The following is a 22,803-nucleotide window of genomic DNA, read 5'->3' as shown; positions in this document are numbered from 1 at the left end:
ATTCCATTGGTAAAGTCTGTGCTTCCAGTTGACACCACTCTAACTCACTGACAGGTCTGAAGCCTGTCAGTTATCCTCAACCTGATTTATCCTGTTGATATGGCTTATGAGGTGTAGCCACTGTACAGGCTACATCTTCTTGAAGACACAGGTGACAGATGAGTGCCAGGTAGACACCAAAGCACTAGAGGTGCTAGTCTACCTGAATAGCCCATATACCCCACCCTCTTGTTAAATCCCCAAGAAAGTCATCTTTCTAGGTGCTTCTACTTCCTTTCTCACGCTCTTCTAAAACTTCTGCAATCTGGCTCTTGACCTCACAATTCAACAGAAACTGCTTCTACAAAGCTAATGATGATCTCTTAATTGCTAGATTTAATAGCCTTTTCTCAATCTTCATCCTTCTCTGTAGCATTTGGCACTCTGATCACCTTTTCTTCCCGGATACTCTCCCTTCTGGAGTTTTGTGACACTATTTTCTCTTACCCATCTGGGCACTTAATCTCCTTTCCTGGATCATCATCCATGTCATGTACACTAATTGTGGGTATGCCACAAGGCTATGTCCTGTGCCCTCTTCTCTCTTCTTTCTCTAGAGTTCATCACACATCACAAACAACCAATTGGACATTTCAAATTGAATGTCTGATAGGTACTTCAAACAACATATTTAAATTTAAAGCAGAACACAGTATTCTTTTCCCAGAATCTACCCCTCTTCAGAACAGCACCTTTTTTTCCCATTCATCCAGGTTCTCAATCTCAGTCTCACCTTGACTCCTCACCCTTACTCACACTACATTCTATCTCCATTTCTATCTCCACATCTCTTGTATACATCTCATCATTTCCACTCAGTAACCAATCTAATTCTGAATCCCATCAGCCCTTGCATGTACCACTTTAAGAGCCTTCTAATTATTACTGCTTGCCTCAAATCTCTCCCCTCTCCAAGTCATCTTCCCAGTTGTGCTTCTGACAATACAGACATCACTAACAAGCTTCAGTTGGTCTCACCCCAGAGCCTCCCTCCCTTTCTAGCACTTCGAAAATTATGACACACCTTTAGAGTTATGTTCTTTTGCATGCTGTCTCTTTCATTAGATTGTAAGCTCTTGGAGGGTAGAGTCTTTTGTGTCTCCAGCACTTGGGACATAGAAGGTGCTTAATAAATGTTGGTTGATTGGCGATCTATCTTTTGTACATTTTTTAAAAAATCTAAGTTGGTTGGTGAGTTTCTTATGTATCCACATGGTCTCTTCAGATAAATCCTTTTTTTACTCTCCTCACTGGAATGGTTTCCTTCTGTGTTTTCTGATTTCATTCCTGAGCCTTTTCACCCATCTTGAGCTGACTTCCCCTGAAGCATTTGGGGTAGAATGGGTTTCTATCTTTCCTCTGAACCCAAAGAGATCGGCTTTCTCTCAATCTAGGGTACACATCAGACTATTCCCAATTTTCCTCACTTTTTACATACTCTAGAAGTTCCCATCATTTCCACCCCAGAAACCAGTTCTTCTTTGCTCCTGAGAATCAGATCCAGAATAGCACTTTCCCTTTTGAAGGATGAAATTGATCACTATAGCAAGTCAATTAGTTTTTAGTTGCTCTGCTTTTGGCAGAGTGAGCTCGATTCAATGTGTGGATAACTGAAATCCTCCATCACTACTATAGCCTGCCTCTGTGGCTAGCTTGTGTGATCTGCAACTCAAACCCTTCCTACTTAGAGCAGAATCAGACTCCTGAATGTTAAAGCTGGGCGACTAGGGGCTTGGAGATTAGAACTTTAGAACTGGAAAGGAACTGAGGACAAAGACTGACATAGCTGGGAGGTAACTTAGGATGTGGAATATGAGAGGCAGGGGTGAAGCAGCCCTTAGCGAATAATATATGGGGGGGGGGAGTACTTAGGATTCAGAATGTTGGGGGTAGGGTTAGGACTCAGAAAGTCAGAGGTAGGGGAAAGCAATAAGCATTTATATAGCACCATGTGCCAGGCACTGCTAGGTAGGCAGACACTTTACAAATATTATGTCTAAGCTTGGGGGGTGTGGGGGAAGGGGGTGGGGAAACCCTTAGGACAGAATCTATATACTTACATAATATACTTATGCAAACATAAGATGGTGGTAGGCTCAGACCCCTTAGCCTTCTTGATCCTTCATCTCATAAAGTTACCCCTACACACAAATGTAGAAATTGTAATAAAGAAAAAATATCGTGGCAGTCCTTATATATTGTATGATATAGATAGTTTGCAATATTCTTAAAAATATTTCCCAACTTTGTATTTTCTAAGCCATCAATTTTATTTTGATTAACAAAAATAAGTGGAAAAAAGAAAGACATGCATAACAAGTCAAATATGGGAGAGAATTTTAGGAAGCAGTACGTCAGAGTCTGGGGAAGGGGCTTGGGATACAGACTGGCACAGCTGCGGGGGGCGGGGATCCTTGGGACAGGAGATGCTGCGCAGGCGCACACGCCCCAAAGGAAAGAGCTGAAGCTCCATGCATACACAGCGGAAACCGGGCGGAGAGGGAGAGGGCGCACATGCACGCACGGCAAGCCCCCGTAAGACGTAAAGACGCACACGCAGACTAAGAGCGCCAGTGCACGTGCGCCAACTCGCTTCCACGCAGGCGCCGCACGGGAAAAGCTTTCTCGGTTCGCGGGCCCGGCAATGGCGGAGGAGACTCTTGCTCCACTAGACGGGGCCGCGGACACCGGGCCTTCCGAGCGAGGCGTGGCACCCATCAAACCCCAGTGAGTAGCAAGGCTGAAGGGAACGTGATAGCTTGGGGCAGGGTTACGGCATGCAGAGACTTGCTCTCTGACAGGAGCCGCGCTGCATGCCGGGGTTTAGCGACTGACTTAAACCGCGCTGCATTCTGGGATTTAGCATTTGGCGGTCCGAGCTGCATGCCGGGATTTGGAGTGCCCGATGGGCCATTATTGCATGCTGAGATGCATGCCGGCAGGCAGAGTGGCACGTGGTGCCTTGACAGGTACCACTGCATGCTGGGATTTGTAGTCTTAGTGTAGGGCGCATACTCCCTCTGTCCTCTGGCCAACCCCAAAGTAAGTAAAAAGTGGCAGAGGACGTGGAGTGGGCAACTGGAAGGAGAGAAAGGAACTTGTGTGGATTAGTACAGTATAGGCTTCTTGTAGGAAGTGGCCCTTGAGTTGAGCTTGAAGGAAGCTAGGGATGCCAGGAGAGTGAGGAGGACGTGCCTTCTGGGCATGAGGAACAGCACCTGCAAAGGCTCGGAGGTGGGAGATGTAATTCATCAGTGTCCATGCTGGGAACAATAAATAAGCTGGTTTGTCTGGAGTAACCCTTGAAGGAGATTAATGTGCCCCATGGCTGGAAGACTAAATATTGTAGGGCTTTTTTAAATGCTAAATAGAGGGATTTGTATTTTAGCCTAGAGGCAAGAGGGAACTCCTGGACTTTCTTGTACCAGGGAATGGCATGGTCAGATCTGTACTTTAGGAATGTGGATTGGACGGCTATGGATTGGAGAGGGGAAAGGTAGGGAGGGAGGCTATCAGAATAGTCCACTGGAGAGGTACTGAGCGTGGTGGCTATGTGATGGAAGAGAAGGGAGTGAATGGGAAGGTAGAATCCACAAGCCCTGCAGACAGTGGATAAGAATGACGAGGGAAAGTGGTAAGTACATAGAACTAGAATTTAAACCCAGTTTATCGCAATAGAAATCAAGGCTGCTTTCTTTTCCACTGCCTACACTCTTTATTCATCTGCCTCTGGATGCATTATCTCTTTCTGGGGGAGACACAGTATTCTTTTATGACTGGGTCATGCATCTATTTATGTCTCCTGCGTGGTGAATTTGGGAACACACATTACGCCTTGCAGTTAGATTCATAAAATCCACTACACATCAAATTGGAAAGAAACATCCGCATTACTCAAATTGCTGCTGGCACAAGTCTACAACCACAGGACCTGAAGAGACTTGAGAACTCATTTAGTCCAGCCTTGTTGCCCTGGCTCAGCAGTTTATGAAGAAAGCATCAGACCGTTTGAGTTGACCATTTGTTTAATATGAGCCCACTTCTTGAGGTGTCTTTCAGAAAGATGACTAAGGTGACCAAAGGTTACATGACTAGTAATCTTGCATATAGATTGAAAGAAGTAATAGTCTTTCTATAATCTGTGATCCAGACCTCATCTGGAATATAGTTATCCCTAGGCCTGGGTGCCACTTTTTAAGAGAGTTGATGACAAAGGCCAGTATATTCAGAGGAGAATGATACAATGGTGAAGAATCTAGAATGCTGTATGAAAACAGTGGAAAAAATTGGAGAAGTTTAACTTATAGAAGAACCATTTTCTAAGAGACTTGATTGTGTCTGCAGCTTTGAGTAGTAGAAAGCACCATGAGCCTAGACTCAGAGGACTCAGGGCTAAATTCCTGGTGTGCTACTTATGACCTATGAGCAAGGAAAGTACCATTCTTCTCTGTGCTTCTGTTTCCTGATCTAAAATGAGGGATTACATTCAGATGATCTCCTAAATTTCCTTTCAGCTCTAAATCCTATGATCTGAAGGTCTCTCTTGAAGCTGAGGGAGATGATTTGTTTTGTATGACATAAGAGAACCAGCACCATGCTGTGAACTTACTAATGAATTTGCCAACACAGGTGATCTTTAATTGGAGTCTGAGTATTTGTTGAGAATGTTGTGGGAGGTTATTATTATTCCTGTTCAGGCACAGATTAGACTAGGTACCCTTTAAGGGCCCTTCTGTCTCTGAGATTCTGATTTTGTTATCAAGACCACATTTTCCCCTCTACAGGTACCTTACTACAAAGGAGCAGTTCCATACATTCCTTGGAACCAGAGGAAAAAGCACAGGGGATCAGGCTGTGGGAGAGCCCAACAATGACAGAGCTGAGACAGGAACATCTATTTGCTGCAATTCCCTCGGGCCTGGAGCCAAAAGACTCAAGCTTGATGATGGAAAAGTGGAGGGTCTGGAAAGACAGCCTTCGGGGGTGGGAGAGGGGGAGCCCCATCAGAAAAAGAAATCCCGGGGCCAGAATAAGAGTAGACCCCACATGAAACCAACTCGCTATGATGGCAACAGGTTATGCCCATCCCTGGTTCAGGTGAGCCCACCTCAGCTCCTAAGGATGGGGAGCAGAATCCTTGGTTTCAGGCCTCTGGTCTAAGGAGCTCTATAGTATGCTTGGGGGGGGGGGAGTCCTCAGGCCAGGCCTCAGTCTTTGCCTAGAGCTTAATCCTCTTCAGTAGGCATTGGCTGGGCAGCATGGGGTGGAGTATCATCACTCGAGTGGCAACATTCTCCCAGGAATATCCTTGTCTGGTATTCTGGCCTCAGGGCTCTTGACCCTCAATTGCATATAGTTTCTTTTTACAGACCTTGAATTTGATAAGATCCTTCACTGTCCTATAATAACATCCCACCCTTTAAATGAGTTAACAAATATAAGTAAATATAAGTGTTCAGAAATTTCCTTAACTTCTTTTTAAAAATTTATTTTGTTTTATTTTTTGCTTTTGGGGGGGGTAGGGCAATTGGGGTTAAGTGACTTACCTAATGTCACACAGCTAGTTAAGTGTCAAGTGTCTGAGGCTGGATTTGAACTCAGGTCTTCCTGACTCCAGGGCCGGTGCTCTATTCACTGTGCCACCTAGCCGCCCCATTCCCTTAACTTCTGAAAGTGCCAACACTTGTTCTCTTGCTCTGAGCCTCCCAACACCCCAGGGAGGCAGACCAAGCTAGTACGATTACCAACAGATGAGGAAACTGAATCCTAGACCAGTGAAGTAACCGATACAAATTCCACAGTGAGTTCCTTGGAGAGAAAGGCCCAGTGCCTGGAGCTGTGAACTCTTTTTGATTTCTGGCTGTCCTTTGGCCAGGTTTTGAGTACCAGGTGTCCTGCTGCTTTCTGAAGTGGGCCTGAGGTTAGGGATAGACCAGAGAGTACATACGCCCAGGCATCCTGCAGACTGTCTGAAAACTCCTGCTTCTGAATAGCATCTCTTTCTCTCTCCCTCTCCCTTCCTCCCCTCCTCCCCCTCTCCCTCTCCCCCTCTCTCTCTCCCTCCCCCCCTCTCCCCCCCTCTCCCTCTCCCTCCCTCTCTCTTCCTCTCTCTCCCTCTCCCCCTCTCTCTCTGTCTCTCTCTGTGTCTTTATCTCTCTCTCTTTCCCCCTCTCTTTTCTCCTCTTCCCCTCTCCTCCTCTCCCCCTCTCTCCTTCTCTCTCGTGCTTCTTTTTAGAGTGTCATGAACAGAATAACATTTTATTGATGGCTTTTTCCACTTTTGTCACTTCCCAGCATTCCCTTCTTCCTTCCCCCCGATAGGATCACAAAATGAGCTGACACACTGGCTGCTCATGCAGCCATTTATAACCACAGTTTACCCCCTCTATCTCCTCTGTCAAGGAGTCGGCTGAAAAATGCTTCTTTGGTGAGCGCTGCCGCTTTCTGCATGACGTGGACACTTACTTGGCCTCCAAACCCCCAGACCTTGGGGACAAGTGTGTCCTGTTTGAGACCTTTGGGAAATGCATCTATGGTGTGACGTGCCGTTTTGCCAGGGCCCACCTGGGTCCCCAGCACCAGAACCTGATGAAGGAGGAGCTGGTGAAACAATGGGAGGGCCAGAAACTCACAAGCAATGGTCTCAGCAAAGACCTACAGCATCAACTTCGAAAGAAGAAAGTCCAGTTTGACCACTCAGAGAAGTACCTGAAGCAGCTGTCTAAGTCAGGAAGGGTAGGGATGGGAAAAGACCAGACCCCGATTCCTACCATTGGGCCAGAGGCACCCAAGGGTGAACAATTCAAGGCTTCCATCGACTTTCCAGGACACATGGCCCAGAATTCTGCCAGTGTTGATGCCCATGAGTCTCTGGAAAGTCTTGAATCAGGGTTACCACTATCAGAAGCTGTTTCAGGGATCCTAGAGCAAGGAACCACCCCCCAGAGAAACATTGTCTGTTCCTCAGGGCACCTGACCGATGAGGACCTTATCAAACTCCGGCCCTGTGAGAAGAAAAGGGTATGTATGACAGGGGTGCCAGGTTTTCTTCTGTCTCACGTTCCTTGGTTACTTGGCCAATACTTTCCACTTAGAGGACTTTGTTCCTGTGATGAGAGCCAGCTATTGCCTTAGACTGTAGTGGCCAAAAGGGGCTGGGGAAACTTAGGTGTATTTTCATTCGATGAGTCTATAGTGACCTCCCATTGGGTGCTCAACCCCACACTAACCCAAAGGATGACATTCCCTGCTCTCTGAAAAATATACAGTCATATGGAGAAGACAAGTCACACACATCTAGAAAGCTGAGCTTCTGTGATCTAATAGGAATATTGAGCCATTGGATTTGGAGCTCAAAGGGAGGCCCACTCTTTGTCTTTCTGTCACTCCTTGGGTTATTGGGAAAGTCTTAGGAAAGTGGCGGTCCATGAGTGACAGCCGGGGAACGGTGGCTCTAGAATTGAACAGGACGTTAGAGGCCATCTTGGGCAGTGCCTTGTTTTTTGTTTTTTTGGTTTTTATTTTAGCAATTGGGGTTGAGTAACTTGCTCAAGGTTACACAGCCAGGTGTTTCTGGGTGGGTGCTAAGTGTCTGAGCCTGGATTCGATCCCCAGGTCATCCCGACACTGGAGCCGGTGCTCTTACTCGCTGAGCCACCTGGCCATCCCCAAGTGCCTTGTTTTTACAAATGAGAAAACTGAGACCTGGGGAGGTTAGTGGCTTGCCCAAGGTTATGCAAGTGGTGAACATTAGAGGTGGGATTTGACCCTAGGTTCTCTGACTTGGGGGCCATTGTGCTTTCCCCTGTACTGCATGGCCTCCCCTACCCCCATAGTGTTCCTGGGAAAATCCAGAGGAACCCTGCTGCCCGCCTTGAGATAAGGAGGTGGCCATCTCAGAAGGCAGGTTGACAGTGATGGATTTGGGTTTTTGAATATGGTCAGTGTGGTCGTGTTTGGTTGGTTTGACTATGTGATGGGTTTTCTTGCTTTCTTGACAAAGCAAGGAGGGGGAAGGGAAGGCAGAAGGGAGAGAAGAAAAAAAACCAACATGCACTCTGGGATTGTTAAAAGTCAGGCACAGTTTCCCGGATGTGATTCAGCTCCATCTACTGCTTGAGGAGAGGCCCAACTCACTGTTTGAGTAATAGTTAAAGGGTTAAACAGCAACACTAGTGATCGTGCATGAGAGGTCATAAGTGTGCTTATCACCAGAGGCTTGGGGGGAGTCAGAGGTCAGAGTGTGCTGGAGTAGTCAGGAAGGTGTCCAGAGGGTACAGAGGACTTTTAACTGAGATGTGAAGAATGGCCAGAATAGGGAGGGGAGGAAGGGATGGGGACAAGCAGGGGAGGTACATGGGAAGGGGTGAGAGAGGACACTGGGAATGTGGTGCCATTGTGAAGGACCTTGAAGGACTCCATCCCATCTTCTTTTCCCCATGAAGCTCGAGTGTGCTGCTTCCAATGAATAGGAGTCTTTCTTCTGTTCCCTGCATCATGTTGAAGCCCACATGGAAGGGGCCTGTAGAAAGTGGGGTTGAGCCGATGCCCGTGGCTCAGGAGCAGGTTGACTTCACTTGATACTAGGGCCCCAGGGCACAGTAAAGCCTACTGACCCCTCTGCCTTTCCTCACCAAGCCCTTCTGCCGAAGGCGCTTCCACTTTGGTGATCCTCTCTTCTTCTTTTCTAGCTCAACATCCAAAACAAGCTATATCTGGCCCCGCTCACCACGGTAAGTCCCTGTGCCCTTGGCTCTCTGTTAGATTCGCAGGGCTGGAAGACGCCATGCTGTCAGACAAGAGCCCATCTCCCATCACAGCCCCGTTTTACAGATGAGCAGGCCCAGACAGGCAGTGGGGCCAGGGTCTTTGGCACTAGTTCATAGGACTTAGATATAGAAGAGACCTTCTGGAATGTCTAGTCTAGCCCCTCCTCATTGTACAGATGAGGAAATGAAACCCCAGAGAGGGGAGGGCCTCACCAGAGGTCACATAGGCAATAACAGTAGAGCTGAGAATCAAAGCCAAGTCTTTTCCTTCCATGTCTATTGCTTTTTGCCATTGTTCTGTGATACTTCTTTGGGAAACCAAGTTTGTGTGGTTTATGTGGATGTAATTTGTGCCTTTAGGTCCCCTTGATTCCTACACGAAGAAGGAACCATCCTGGTCTAAATTAGGATAGGTTTAGAAATCATCCCTAGGCATAATTACAATCCAGGGTCCCTTTGGAATAAAGAGCCCTTGGTCTCTCCCTCAGGCCTTAGTTCACCCTTTTATGAAATGGGGATGACCCTGGCATGATGATGAGTGAGCTGTTTTCCCTAAGGATTCTTGAACCTTTTTGAAGGAATGGCATGTGTATCTCTGTGACTGTGAGCCTCTGTGCCAGGATAGGAACCTTCCCATGGCATGATGGGAGTGCTACCTGGGATGGCATTGAGGAGAGGTATTGTAAACACACAGCTTTAGATCATACCTTGGTCTAGGAGCAGTATGAAAGAAAGTCTCCCTCTGATCCATCCAAACTAAGTTTTGAACTTAGGTCCTTAGCATACAAATGCAATGTTCTTTCTGCTTCAGACTAGTCCCCCTGGCAATTAGTGCTTCTTCCCTGCTTATTTGTTTGGGTTTCTATGCCCCACTTCCAGGGTAATGCCATATAGGGACTGCTGGTTCTGGGAACCTGTCAGCCTAAGCAAGTTGAATTTATTTCACTGAGCAGTTGGGCCAAGGCTGGCAGCCCCGTGGCTCAGGAGATGATTACCAGCGGGTTTGGAGACAAGCAGGACTGAGGGAGGGAGGGAGGACTTGTTTGCCTTGCTCCCTGCCCATAACTGTTCATTCCCTCCCAGATGCCGGGGATGTTGATTTACTTGGCTTGGAGGGAACGCTCATTTGGGGTTTCTTGAAGTTGCTCCTTTGCCAATGAGCTCATGTGGGTCCTTCCTTCTTCCCCTGCCCCTGTGTCCTTCTCTCTCCTATACATGTACCTTAAAATCATCAGATTTACTTACTTTTATTTTAAAATACGTTTTCATGAGTCCACATGTCTTTGCTTCCTAGTTAATTTCCTGTCCCTGGTTGTTTCCTACTCCTTTGTTTCAAGGAAACTTGAATGAGTAAAACAGTCCAGAAACCTTGTCTTATAGGGTATATAATACTTTTGTCCTCATCTCCTCTGCCAGGAGTGAGAAGGGGGGTTTCATTATTTCGTCTCTAAAGCTTTAGGTAATTTTTCTCCTTAGTCTGAGGTCATCTTTCCTGTAGTGATTTTTTCAGTTGTGTCCATGAAATCTTTGTGTCTCTTGTTCTTTTAGTTCTGCTTATACTGCTTTGCAGTGTTTCCTTCACATCTTCCCACTTTTCTCTAAATTCTTTATATTACACAATATATTCCATTATGTTTATAGACCAAAGGGTTTTTAGCCATTCCCCCATCAGTGGCACCCTCTTTGTTTTCGGCGATGTGCTACCACAGAGGTGCTCTGCGTAATTTGGTGTAATATTGTGCCTTTGGGTCTGTCCTTGACTTTGTTGGACTAAGGATCGTGGGAATCTGAGCTGAAGGGACATAGGAGCAAATGTGGTCCAGTCTCCTTATTTGACAGAGTAGGAAGTTTCACAGGGGCTAAATGGCCCTCTGACTTCAGTGCCGAGCCCCGCTACCTGCTGGGCAAGCCACTTCACAGAGAGTCAGCCCAGCTTAGGCTTTTTACACAGGAAACTGGCATCTGGGAGTGGGGCTGCCACTTTGTTGAAGGGTTGGAACAGAATTTAATTAAACTCCCACCTCCTACAGGAAGCTTTACTAATACACCTTCATTCTGGTGCCTTCCTTTGGCTGTTATCTCTACTGTATCCAGCTTGTTTGCTGTTGTTATTTGTGTGTTGTCTCCCCAATGGACTTGAGAGTAGGGGTTGACTTTTGTCTTCCTTTGTATCTCCAGAGCTTAGCACAGTGCCTGGTATACAGTAGACACTTGATAAATGCTTGGTGACTCACTGTCACCTTGCTGTTGAGGGAGAAGGTAGCTTTGATGTGCAGGTGGGGATAGGCTCTGCTTGGAGGAGCTCTGGCAACCCGGCTCTGATGAGGCCACATGTATTTCTGTGTTGGGGTTTTCAGTGTGGCAATCTGCCTTTCCGGAGGATCTGCAAGCAGTTTGGAGCTGATGTGACCTGTGGGGAGATGGCTGTGTGCACCAACCTGCTCCAGGGACAGTCATCTGAGTGGGCCCTGCTCAGACGGCACCACACAGAAGACCTCTTTGGTGTCCAGGTCAGTGTCTGCCCTCCCTCCCCCAGCCCTGCCAGAGCCAGACTCAAGCTGGCTGCTCAGTGAGTCTCTGGGCCTTGGTTTTCTCCTCCACTGAAAAAGGTGATTGAAGTAGATGGTCGCCGGGAGCCTGTCTAGCTCTAGACTTGAGGGGCAGAGGATTGTTCTGGAATGAATTGGAGCCCCTGCTGCCCTAAGCCTAATGTTCTGGTAGGTGCAATAATTAATTAGGTGGGTTTATACCAAAAAACCTAGGCAGCTAGGTGGCACAGTGGATAGAGCCCTGGGCCTGGAGTCAGGAAGATCTGAGTTCAAATGTGGCTTCAGACACTTACTAGCTATGTGACCCTGGGCTTAACCTTGTTTGTCTCAGCTTCCTCATCTGTAAAATAACCTGGAAGAGGAAATGGCAAATGACTTCAGTATCTTTGCCAAGAAAACCCCAGATGGGGTGAGGAAGAATCAAATAAAACTGAAATGACTGAACACACCAACAAACAGTGTTTACAAATCTAAACTCACCTCAGGCTGTCCTCTCTTCCTCAGCTCGCATATCTTACATATTCTGTTGATCTCAGCAGCATCCCTTGTACAGCCTCCACCCTCCTTCAGGCCTCCCCACTTCCTACCAGAATCCTCCCCCCAACAGCCCCGGCCGGGCCTCCTCATCTCCCTCTGCCCTCTTCAGGCTTTCTTCCTGTGCATAGATCTGGTCATGTTGCTCCTGTGTTCCACAGTTTTCACTAGTTCCCCGTTTCAGCTTTTCCCTGACTTTTGTGACCCTGTGTTTGCTGTTCTTTTCTTTCCAGCTTTTATTTTAACATTACCCTCTAAGCACTTTATGCTTTCACCAAACTGGAAAGTTCTCATGAGGTTCCCCCAGCAGACACTGCTTTAGTGTGTTTGATTAAGCTATGGATCCACCTGTTTCTTACCACTATGTTAGGGCAGTAGCTGGATAACAGCGTGGGGAGAGATCCAGAGAGCCCAAAGTCAGATGCCTGGCTATTGTCCTCTACATCCCCTCAAGCTGCTGAGCCCAGGATTCCCTAGGGACACACTAGGGCTAACTGGCTTCTGAGGGATGCCCAGCTTCTCTCATAGAGCTCAGTCAACCCGTAACTCTAATTGGAGATGACCAGATTTATAACGTAATTGTCAGTGCACATGCTTTCGTCATAATCTTCTTCATAGTAATACCCATTATAATCGGAGGCTTTGGCAACTGACTAGTGCTAAGCTGTGTAAAAATTATTATTAATCTGTGTAACTTGGTGCCAGTGGAGTCCTTTTGGACGATGTGCTATGTGTGTGATGGTATACAAGATAACACATGAACATGGCAGTATTGGGCAAACCACTGGTTCGTGGTATTCATTTAGGGTTGAAAGGACATCTCTTCATGGGATCTTATGAGAGGATCCTCTGAAAGGGCCTTCAGAGGGTAGCTGCATTTAGTCCAATCCTCTCATTTTATAAAACAACACATGATCAAAAAGGGTATTGGATTTGCCTAGGGTAGTAAGACAGCTGGAATTTGAACTCAAGTCCAGTGACTTGCAAATCCAGTGCTTTTGCCTCAAAGCCATGTGGCTTCTCCCCTGAAGACTCAGTGTTATTGGCCTCTGTGGAGTCTGGCTCTTTACTGGCTGGCCAGTGGGGGTGAGTGGGGCCTATGGGTTAGGATATGTGTGATGGGAAGGGCTTGTCCAGGACCTGACCTGTCCTCTCTCCCTACAGCTTGAGGGAGCCTTTCCTGACACCATGACCAAGTGTGCAGAGTTGCTGAACCGGACTGTGGAGGTAGACTTTGTGGACATCAACGTCGGCTGCCCCATCGACCTTGTATACAAGAAGGTAGTGGACCACTGACTGCTGAGGCTTCCACAGCTCTGGGCCCTCTCTTACCATCAAACTGAGGGTGTCCCAGTCAGCCTCTCTCCCACATCCCTGACTAATGACAGCCTTGGATGAGTGGGGTAAATGGAATCCTTGAACTGTAGAGGAAGAGGGTCCTGACAGGTCATATGGTCCCCATCATCCCCCTGCCCTCTGCTCCTGTCCTTTTTTTTTTTTTTTAAAGCAATTGGGTTTAAGTAACTTGCTCAAGGTTACACGGCCAGGTATTTCTGGGTGTGGTGCTAAGTATCTGAGCCCGGATTTGATCCCCAGGTCATCCCAACTCTGGGGCCAGTGCTCTTACTCACTGAGCCACCTGGCCGCCCCTAAGCAATTGGGGTTAAGTAACTTGCTCAAGGTTACACGGCCAGGTGTTTCTGGGTGGGTGCTAAGTGTCTGAGCCCGGATTTGATCCCAGGCCATCCCGACTCTTACTCACTGAGCCACCTGGCCACCCCATCCTGCTCCTGTCTTGTAGCAATCTCTTCATCAGTCCCTCACCGAGTGGTCACCTTGCCTCTTCTCAAACCCTTCCAGTGACTGGGAGCTCACGCTTTTATGAGGCATTCTGTTACCTTGTTGTGAGGTTTATAGTTCTCATCATTGAGACAGCAGCTCTTGACTGCCCTTGCCTGTACCCCTGCCAAAGGGTTTGGAAGCCCAAGGGGGAAGTGCTAACGAATCAGACGGTGGGAAGGTGGCCCAGTTTGCTGTCTCAGTGAGAGCCAGCGATGAACTTGTCTCCAGCATAACCTCCCTGTCCTTTTCCAGCAGTCTGTCCTCCTCTTCTTCTCCTTCCTCCTCTGTGCAAGCTCCCAGCTTCTCCTCTTGCTCACCCTGAGCAGGATGTTGGCCCTTCGGAGCAGCTGTAACTTATGTGCTCCTTGGGCCCCCAGAGTAGAGCTGCACAGTCGCCCTGTATCTCTTCTGCCTCCACTCTCTCTCTTTGCCTCAGGGTAAGTGAGTCACACGGGATGAGCAGACGCAGAGGGCTTGTGGCAGGGCACAGATCTCATTATGTTGCCATTCTTCTCAGTCTTCCCTCTTGAGACCTTAGCCATTACTGTCCTGGGCATGGCACCCACATTCACAACTCTAGTGTTCTCCCTCATTCTTGCCCCAGGTTGTCGTTTCTGTTTCTACAGCTCTAGCATCCATCCCCTTCCCCATACTGAGAGTCACCCCCTAGTGCAGGCTCTTGTTCTCTCACTCAGATGGCTTCTGCAGTCTCTAGTCTATCGTCCACACAGGTGCCAAAGTCATTTTCCTGAAGTGTGGTTCTGACCACATCTCTCCCACACTCACTAAACTCCGGCAGCAGCTTATTGGCTCTAGGATCAAATATTTCATCTTTATCTCATTCTTTTTTCAATTCTATTTTTTGCATCAGTTTTGTAATGTACACAGATACAATTTATAAATAAGTAAATCTACGTGTTGGAGTATATACTCACATTTTTTAAGTATAGAAGTGTGTGATCAAAGAAACTTTGGAGACCACTGGTCTAGGACTCAGAATTTCCCGATGCTTCTTTTGTAGGGTGGGGGCTGTGCCTTAATGAATCGCTCCAACAAATTTGAGCAGATTGTTCGAGGGATGAATCAGGTAAGTGCCTGCACCTGTCTCTGAGCCCTGACCTGAGAGCCCAGGCCTGGGTAAGCCCTGTCATAGTCTCCTGTCTTGTCTTTTCCAGGTGCTAGATGTGCCTCTGACGGTGAAGATCAGGACAGGGGTGCAGGAGAAGGTCAACTTGGCTCACCGACTTCTGCCTGAACTTCGAGAGTGGGGAGTGGCCCTTGCAACGGTGAGGGAGGGTGCACTGACCTGGTGGGGAAGGGGGAGCCGCTCCTAGATCCCAGGGTGGAGCAAGGGCTTTATTCTTCCTTGTACCAAAGTACAAGGCTTCACATCTGTTTGTCTTCTGCCACAGTGCCTCATCTGGGCTGAAGCAGGGCATATACACAAACCCATAATAAGGGCTATGGACCCACTCCCTGACCTGGAGTGGAAGGGAATGTGGCCTAAATCTGAAGGTGCAAGGTAGAACCAAAAGTCAAAGAATTTAGAGCTGGAAAGTACCTTAGAGATCCATCTATTCCAGCCTTCCCATGGCACAGCTAAGGAAACTCAGAGCTGGAGAGAAGTTCCAGAAGAGGCAGAAGTGGGCTCAGAATTCAGGGTTCTTTCATGCCTCCAAGCCTCTGCACACCAGAGGTACCACATGCCAAGCCTCACCAACACTAGGGGCCTCCTGAGGGCTAACATCCAAGTGGAGATGAGCAGGGAAACATTAGGAATTGGGGGGGGGGGGTTAGGGAGGTGGGCAACATGGAGGAATGAAGGAAGCTGGTACTTAAAGTGCTGAACTTGGAGTCAGAACATCTGAGTTCAAATCTCAACTCTGCCATTTCCTACCTGTGTGACCTTAAGTCCCCTAGAGTTGCTGTTAAGGTCAAAGCCCTGAACCTTTCTGCTTTGGTTTCTTTATGTGTATTATAAAAGGGGCTTGGACAAGATGACCTATCCAACTGTCATCTGTGATGTTGCTATTTTGTGAGATCAGGGGTCGTTACAAGGAGTCCCTGGGCAACAAACCACTGCACCATCAGTGTGATTCCCCCAAGGCTGTTTGCCTTCCCTGATTTTGAGGTCTCCAGGCTCCCACCTCACACCAGCCCTGGTCTTGGCAGAGTTGATACCTCCTATAGCCTCTGTCACAGCCCTGAATCATGCTCCTCCTTGGGAGTTGCCCCTCTTCCTTCTCTGTTGAATCTTAGGACACTGACGATGGTGTCTTCTCTCTCTCCCCTCCCTGCTTGTGGTCAGCTCCACGGCCGCTCACGGGAGCAGCGCTACACCAAAGGCGCTGATTGGCAGTACATACAGCACTGTGTAGATGTGGCCAGCCCCATGCCCCTGTTTGGTATGTATGTCCTGGGCCTGCCTCCCTTTTGTGTCACGGCTTCTCTCGTTAGTCCTGTCTTCCATAAATCATTTGTCTCTCTGAGGATAATAGGGTTTTAAATAAAGCTAGGAAACTAGTTCAACCTCTTCACTTTTCATCTGGGTCAGGTCAAGTCTGTGTTAGGTACTGGGGCTACAAAGCTGGCTTGCCAGAGGTCAAGTAACTGGTAATTGGTAGAACTGGGATTGGAACCCAGGTCCCCAAGTCCACATACACTGTATGCCAATGTCACCTTCTAGGTCTTATGCCCCTTCCCCTTCTTCTTCTCTCTCCCTCACTTCCTTGTACAGATGGCCAGAATCCTCTTCTCTGAATTCAGTCCTGATCATATAACCCCACCTGGAACCCCAGGAACCACTGTAGATGGATCTCCACTACCCACAGGAGAGGTAGCATAATAGAGAGAGTGCTGTTCTTACAGTCAGAAAAACTGAAGTTCAAATCCTACCTTAGCTACTCAGTTGTGTGATCCCAGGCAGGTTGATTAGGCTCTCTCTTTCTCACTTAGCTCATCTGTAAAATGGGGACAATAATAGCACCTGTAAAACCCATTGTGAACCTTGGAGTACTATATAATGGAAATATGTTTTGTCTGGTGGCACATGTGTAATCTATATCAAATTGCTTGCTTTCTTGAGATTAAAAGGGAGGAAGGCAGGGAAAGATTTGGAACGCAAAATTTTTTAAAAAATGAATGTTAAAATTTATTTTTATATTTAATTGGAAAAAAATAAAATACTAAAAAAACATTTTTAAGTGCTATATAAATGTGATTATAGGATTATAGTATAATGCACAGGGTCCAAGACTTGGTATCAGAAATTTGAGTTAGAATTCAAACTATTTGCTACTGCACAATCCTGGACAGATAGATCAATTTGACTTCTCAAGGTCAAGGCCAGAAAGCCAAGGTTTTACGTCCTTTATGAAATGTAAAGATTACACTCAGTGAGTTCTGCAGTCCTTCCCAGCTCTGAATGTTTTGTCCTTTGATTCCCTGGATAAAGTCGTGGAATCAGAGGTTTAGAGGCAGGAAGTCCAATCTGACTCCATCATTCCACAGGCAAGCAGTCAAGCCCAGTTTCATGACCACACACTGACCTGGGCTCTGGATAAGGGATGATGCTCTCCAGCTTTCCCGGTCACCAGTGGAGTGAAGCAGGGCTCTGTACTTGCTCCGTGCTTTTTAGCACAATGTTTTCGGCACCATCGTCAGACACCTTCAATGAGGACGAAAATGGCGTCATAGTCTGCTACTGCACTGATGGTAAATTATTTAACCTGAAAAGACTAGAAGCCACGACCAAAGTGGAGGGAGAATTGGTGTTTGACTTTTTGTTTGCAGGTGATTGTGCACTGAGTGTAGCTTTGGAGGCTGAGATGCAGCAGAGTATGCACCGATTCTCTGCTGCCTGTGCTCATTTTGGCTTGACAACACCAAGAAAAGCGAGATTCTCCACCCGCTGACGCTGCCCAGTCCATACGTGGAGCCATCAGTTACGGCAAGTGGAGAAGTTTGAATGATGCAGCTAAGTTCATTCCCCTTGGCGGTGTACTTCCAGGGGCATACACAGAGATGAGGAGGCTAATTGCCGTGCGCTGCCAGAGCTAGCTCAGTCTTGAGGAAGCTCCGGGGACAACTGTGAGAGAGAAGAGGCGTCAGGCTGCCTACAAAGCGGACAGTCTGCTGAGCCGCTGTGCCAACCTCATGGTGTGCCCCTGTGAAGCCAGCTCCGAGCTGGGAAACGGAATCACTTCCGTCTGCACTGATCAGGAAAGACTCTCACTTGGCAAGATAAGGGATTGGACACTGAGGTTCTTTCTCCAGCTGAACCACCAAGCATCCGGACTCTGCTGCAGAGACCATGACTGAAGAGCTGGCTGTGCTGTTCGAGTGTCAGACGTATGCTTGCCTAAAAGACTGTTTTACAGAGAACTCACACAAGGCAAGTGCTCACATGGAGGTCAGAGGAAGAGCTACAAGGACTCTCAAAGATGATGCTGGCCTGTCCACTCCTGCACTGTTAGACCTGGAAAGGACCTTCGAGGCCATTGGTCCAAGCCTTTCATTTTGCAGATGAGAAACAAGGTCCAGAGGGGTTGATTTTCCCAAGGCCATGCAGTTTAGTGATAGAAGTCTAGGACTCAGGTCTTTCTATTAGACTTTATTGCCTCCCCCAATCCCTAGTATACCATTCTCCTATTAAAGAGTGCCCACCCCAAGATAGTTCTGTACCAAAGGGTCTTCATCTTTTTTTGTGTCATGGAACTCCTCTGACAATCTGGTAAAGTCTGTAGACCCCTTCTCAGAATGACATCTCGAAGTGTGCAAAACAACATACAGAGGATTACCAAGGAAACCAGCTTTTAAAGGTGTAATTTTTTCCATCCAAGTTCAAAGGTTGCCCCTTCCCTCCCGTATTGAGCCTCAAATTAAGAGCCTCTACTGTAGACCAAGTTAAAAGGTTTCACTGCAGAAGTAACTCATGGGCCCAGGGAAGGTACTTTAGGTTTAGAAGAAGCAGGAAGCTCAGGGCAGAGGGTAACAAGGAACATTTTTCATCTGAACAAAGGTCATGTCAGGAGATAGTCAGCAGGGCCCAGTGACATCTGTAATTCCTGGACAGAGGGCTTAAGGCTTTAGATGCATGCTTGGCTTCATGGTCACCCCAAAAATGGACAGCCCTGTGCCTGGAGATGCCCATTGCAGCAGCCTTGGAGGGGTCTCAAGCTATACTTGGCTTCCTGTGAGGTGGGCTGATATATTCCAGTGCTCACAGCATCTCTTGGCATGCTGCAGTGGAAATAACTGAGACCTAGATTTAAGTTGTTGCTCTGCTGTTGACTGCTTTGTGAGCTTAGGAAAGTCATTATACTCTCTAGGCCCTCTTGTCCTTCTCTTCTACAGGGCAGGGCAGGGCTGGGCCCCAGGGCACTTAGGCACTTTAACTTTAAAACTGTGTTTTCTCCCCAACAGGAAATGGAGACATTTTATCTTACGAAGATGCCAATCACGCCTTGCAGACTGGTGTTTCTGGGATTATGATTGCTCGGTAAGTGGTGATCCTTCCTTCTGAAGCTGGCAGACCTGTGAAGGGGGGGGGGGGTGGAGAGCTCATGGGAACAAGGGGGAGGAGAGTTAGAAAAAAAAGATGAGCCAATTCTTAGCAATGGCACCTTCTAGCTGCTGTCTCAGCATAGACCTTGAGCTCCCCCATCTGGTACCTTCAGGGCCATAGATGAGCAATGTTTCCTGGCACCCACACGGGCTTCTGCTACCTTGAAAGTACCTGCCTAGACCATACTTGGGCTCTCCATCATCTGATACTTCGATGTGATGTGAAGACCCCTGGGGTCTTGAAAGCCATGGCAAAACAGCATAAGCTCTGGCATTTCTTATTTGGTTTTATAGACTTCAAGTTTGGACCAGCCAGGCTCCGTTGTCACCAGACAGTTTTGTCCCCAACAGCTGGTGAAAATGCCTACTTAACCCTGAAATGGCTGCCATTTGTGTCATTGAGGGAGACAGATTTTGGCATAATGTAATGGAAAATCCTTCCTCAGAAGGGGAGCTGTCCAGAATTAGGGTGGGCTGCCGGGGGAGGTGATGGCTCCCCTGCCCCAGAGGCCACTTGTTGGGGATGTGATGGAGGTGTGGCTTGGACTGGCAGAAGGGTGGCCCCCAAGGGCCTTCTGCTGACTGTTATTCTATGAAGGGCTGACTCCTTGATGGAAATAAGGCTCAACAGCTCAAGAGCTTGCTTCTTCAGCACTGGGCATTGTGCTGTAAGCTCCTGGGAGCAGGAATTGGACCTTCTGCGCCTCCCCAGAAAGCCAGCCCCACTCAGAGCTTGGCACTCAGTTGGCGCTCCTTGAGATCCTCGGTTTCTGGGGTGAGGGTCAGGCCAAAGTCATAGTTCTGGATTCAAACTATAGGTTCTTGCTTTGGAATTTCTGCAGCTGCAGCATTTGGGGTGAGAGTCTAGTTTGAAGTTTAGGGAGTCCAGTGTTTTGTTCTCCTTCATTTTAAGTAGGTATCATTTTAAGGTGAGTGTCTAATTTTGGCATTAGTGGCTTGGAAGAGGCAGCATGGTGTGGAGGAAAGTATAAGGGTCATCTGGGCTCCTCTTCCACCCTGATTACCTCCTAACTGATCACTTTACCTCAGTGTCCCTGGCTGTAAAACAGGCATGATGATCTTGATTGGTATCTTTACCTCACAAGATGGTTAAGAGGAAAGGGTGTCATGAAACTTCCTGGCTGTAGAACTACAAGGTATTAGTTATTTGGTTGTGGAGAATGGGCAGCTGGTATTCTGTTGGAAGCCTGGACTGAGCTGTTTCTTCCTTGCTACCAGAAAGAACATAGCAATCCAAGGCCCTGTGGCTTAGCTCCCAGTCTGTGTGATTCCGGGGGTGGGGAGCTGCAGCCTCAAGGCTACAAGTGGCCTTTTAGGTCTTTGGGTACAGCCTTTGGACGATGTTCAAGTTTTACAGAACAAATCCTTTTGTTTAGGGGATTTGTTGTGTGAAGTCTGGATTCAGTCAAAGGGCTGCACTTGAGGCCCTAGAGGGCCACAGGTGGCCTCAAGGGCACAGGTTCCCCACCGTGGGGTCTCTAGACCTAAGATCCCTTCCCTGGACACCAGCCCCTAACAGGTGTGTGTCCCAGAGGGCAGGGCTGGTTTCATTTGTATGTTCCCAGCTCGGTCACTGGTGCTCCTATACTGGGGGCCTGAGAAATGCCTGTTAACTGATAGATTTCTGATTGATGTGCTCACATCTGCTCTGCAGAGGTGCCCTGATCAAACCATGGCTCTTTACTGAGGTCAAGGAGCAGCGGCACTGGGACATCTCCTCCAGGGAGCGATTCGACATCTTACGGGACTTCACCAACTATGGCCTAGAGCACTGGGGCTCTGATACACAGGGTGTGGAGAAGACCCGCAAGTTCCTGCTAGAGTGGCTGTCCTTTCTGTGCAGGTACAAGTCAGGAAGAAGGCCGACACACAGGGTGGGAGGGTCTTCTGGGCCCTGTCCAATGCAGGGGCACAGTGAGGACTCACCTGCCTTATGAGCACTGACAAAGGAGGCTGGATCAGAGCAGTGTCATCTTCCTCGTGTATCCCATGGCAGACTGAGCAGGGCTTTTTTTCCTCACACCTTCACCTAAGCTTTATTTCTGGCACGGACAGGTACATCCCAGTGGGCTTGCTAGAACATCTGCCTCAAAAAATCAATGAGCGACCTCCCTATTACTTGGGGCGGGATCACCTGGAGACTCTGATGGCCAGCCAGAATGTGGACGACTGGATCTCCATCAGGTTTGTCCCAGATGCGGCTCCCCACCCATGTCCCCTCCACTTTGTTCTGGTTTGTGGCTTTCTGGGATCGCCTTCCCTGACTACCAGTCTGATGCTTATGCCTTTGGCGAAGCACGATTTCATCATTTAGTCCTCACAACACGCAGGCAGAGCTATTACTCCCATTTTATAGAGAAGGAAATGGAGGTTCATCAAGGAGGAGGAACTTTCCCCAAAGTCACACGGCAGGCTGGCCAGTGTCCCGCTTCCTCCCCTGTCTGTTTTTGATGCCCTGTGCTGTGTTTGTCATTTCTGTTTGAAACTGTTCACCGAGTGCCTGCTGCACACTAGGGTCCTTCTCAAGGGGGTCTTAGGCGAGAGGTAGTGACTTACAAGCTCTGACCTCTCACCCAGCTCCAGGATACAAGCAAAGCTAGCCTAGATCTGGCCCTGCTTTGGTTCTGGGGAGGACAGAGTGGGAAGTTCATAGCTTGAACTGGTAGGCATGGGATCTCAGTGTGAGTCCTGGCTCTGTCACTGTGTGAACATGAGAAGCTCCTTCCATACTTCTCTGGGACTCAGTTTCCCTACCCATAAAGCAGGTGAGTTGGAGGAAATACTCCCTGAGATCCAGCCCATCCCACTGTGCAGTTCTGCGGGCCCCGAGTCTAGGCAGGGCTGTTGTGTGGTCAGGAGGAGGAGCAGTAGGCAGCCAGAGCCTCACTCACATTCATGCCTGGCTTCTTTTCAGTGAGATGCTCCTGGGACCTGTCCCACCCGCCTTCACCTTCCTGCCCAAGCACAAAGCAAACTCCTACAGGTAGCAGTCCGAAGTGGAGCCGCAAGGGGGCAACCCTCCCCTGCCCTCACCTCTCCTCAACACAGGCATCTCAGGAGGGTTCTGGGTCTAACAGGTTCATTAGAGGAATAAATTTTAATATTTTATAAAGCCAGGGGTTTTGTTTGCCTGAATCTCCTCGGTGGCTGGGAGTTGTCTCCGAACCCTAACCCTCTAGTTATATCTCTGTGTATTCCCGGGTCTCCAGCTTCTTTCAGCTGTCACGTATAGAAACTCCAACCCTCTTGTAGAGAAGAGGGGTGAGTATGCTGTGTTTAGCTCTGTTTGTGAGGCTGGCTGATTTGGGACAAAGGGCTCTTGATCAGTCATCAGTCAGGCAGCTTTTATTAAGTGCTTCCTGTTTACTGGGCACTGGCACTGGGATACAAAGAACGACAAAAAATAGTCCCCTGCCCTTAGAGAGCTCACAGTTTAATGGGGTGGGGGTGGCGTGCAACATGTAAACAACTAACTGCATATATGA

At 48.1% G+C, this 22,803-nt stretch overlaps 1 protein-coding gene across 1 annotated transcript; it reads left to right on the top strand.

The window, feature by feature from the left end:
- The first annotated feature begins 2,496 nt into the window (after positions 1 to 2,496).
- Positions 2,497 to 22,430, top strand: DUS3L (dihydrouridine synthase 3 like). Its single transcript, XM_069082839.1, has 13 exons — positions 2,497 to 2,766; positions 4,824 to 5,136; positions 6,442 to 7,059; positions 8,730 to 8,771; positions 11,165 to 11,317; positions 13,055 to 13,171; positions 14,754 to 14,819; positions 14,908 to 15,018; positions 16,041 to 16,137; positions 19,157 to 19,232; positions 20,973 to 21,161; positions 21,374 to 21,502; positions 22,233 to 22,430. The coding sequence occupies exons 1-13, from the start codon at positions 2,684 to 2,686 to the stop codon at positions 22,303 to 22,305; spliced, it is 2,067 nt and encodes a 688-aa protein (XP_068938940.1). The 5' UTR covers positions 2,497 to 2,683; the 3' UTR covers positions 22,306 to 22,430.
- The last annotated feature ends 373 nt before the right edge of the window (positions 22,431 to 22,803 follow it).

The sequence above is a fragment of the Petaurus breviceps genome, unplaced genomic scaffold (assembly GCF_028583685.1).
Source record: "Petaurus breviceps papuanus isolate PSGF00001 unplaced genomic scaffold, PetGlider_PUasm1.0 172, whole genome shotgun sequence".
In the NCBI taxonomy this organism is placed as follows: domain Eukaryota; kingdom Metazoa; phylum Chordata; class Mammalia; order Diprotodontia; family Petauridae; genus Petaurus; species Petaurus breviceps.
This window is presented reverse-complemented; position numbering and strand designations above follow the sequence as displayed.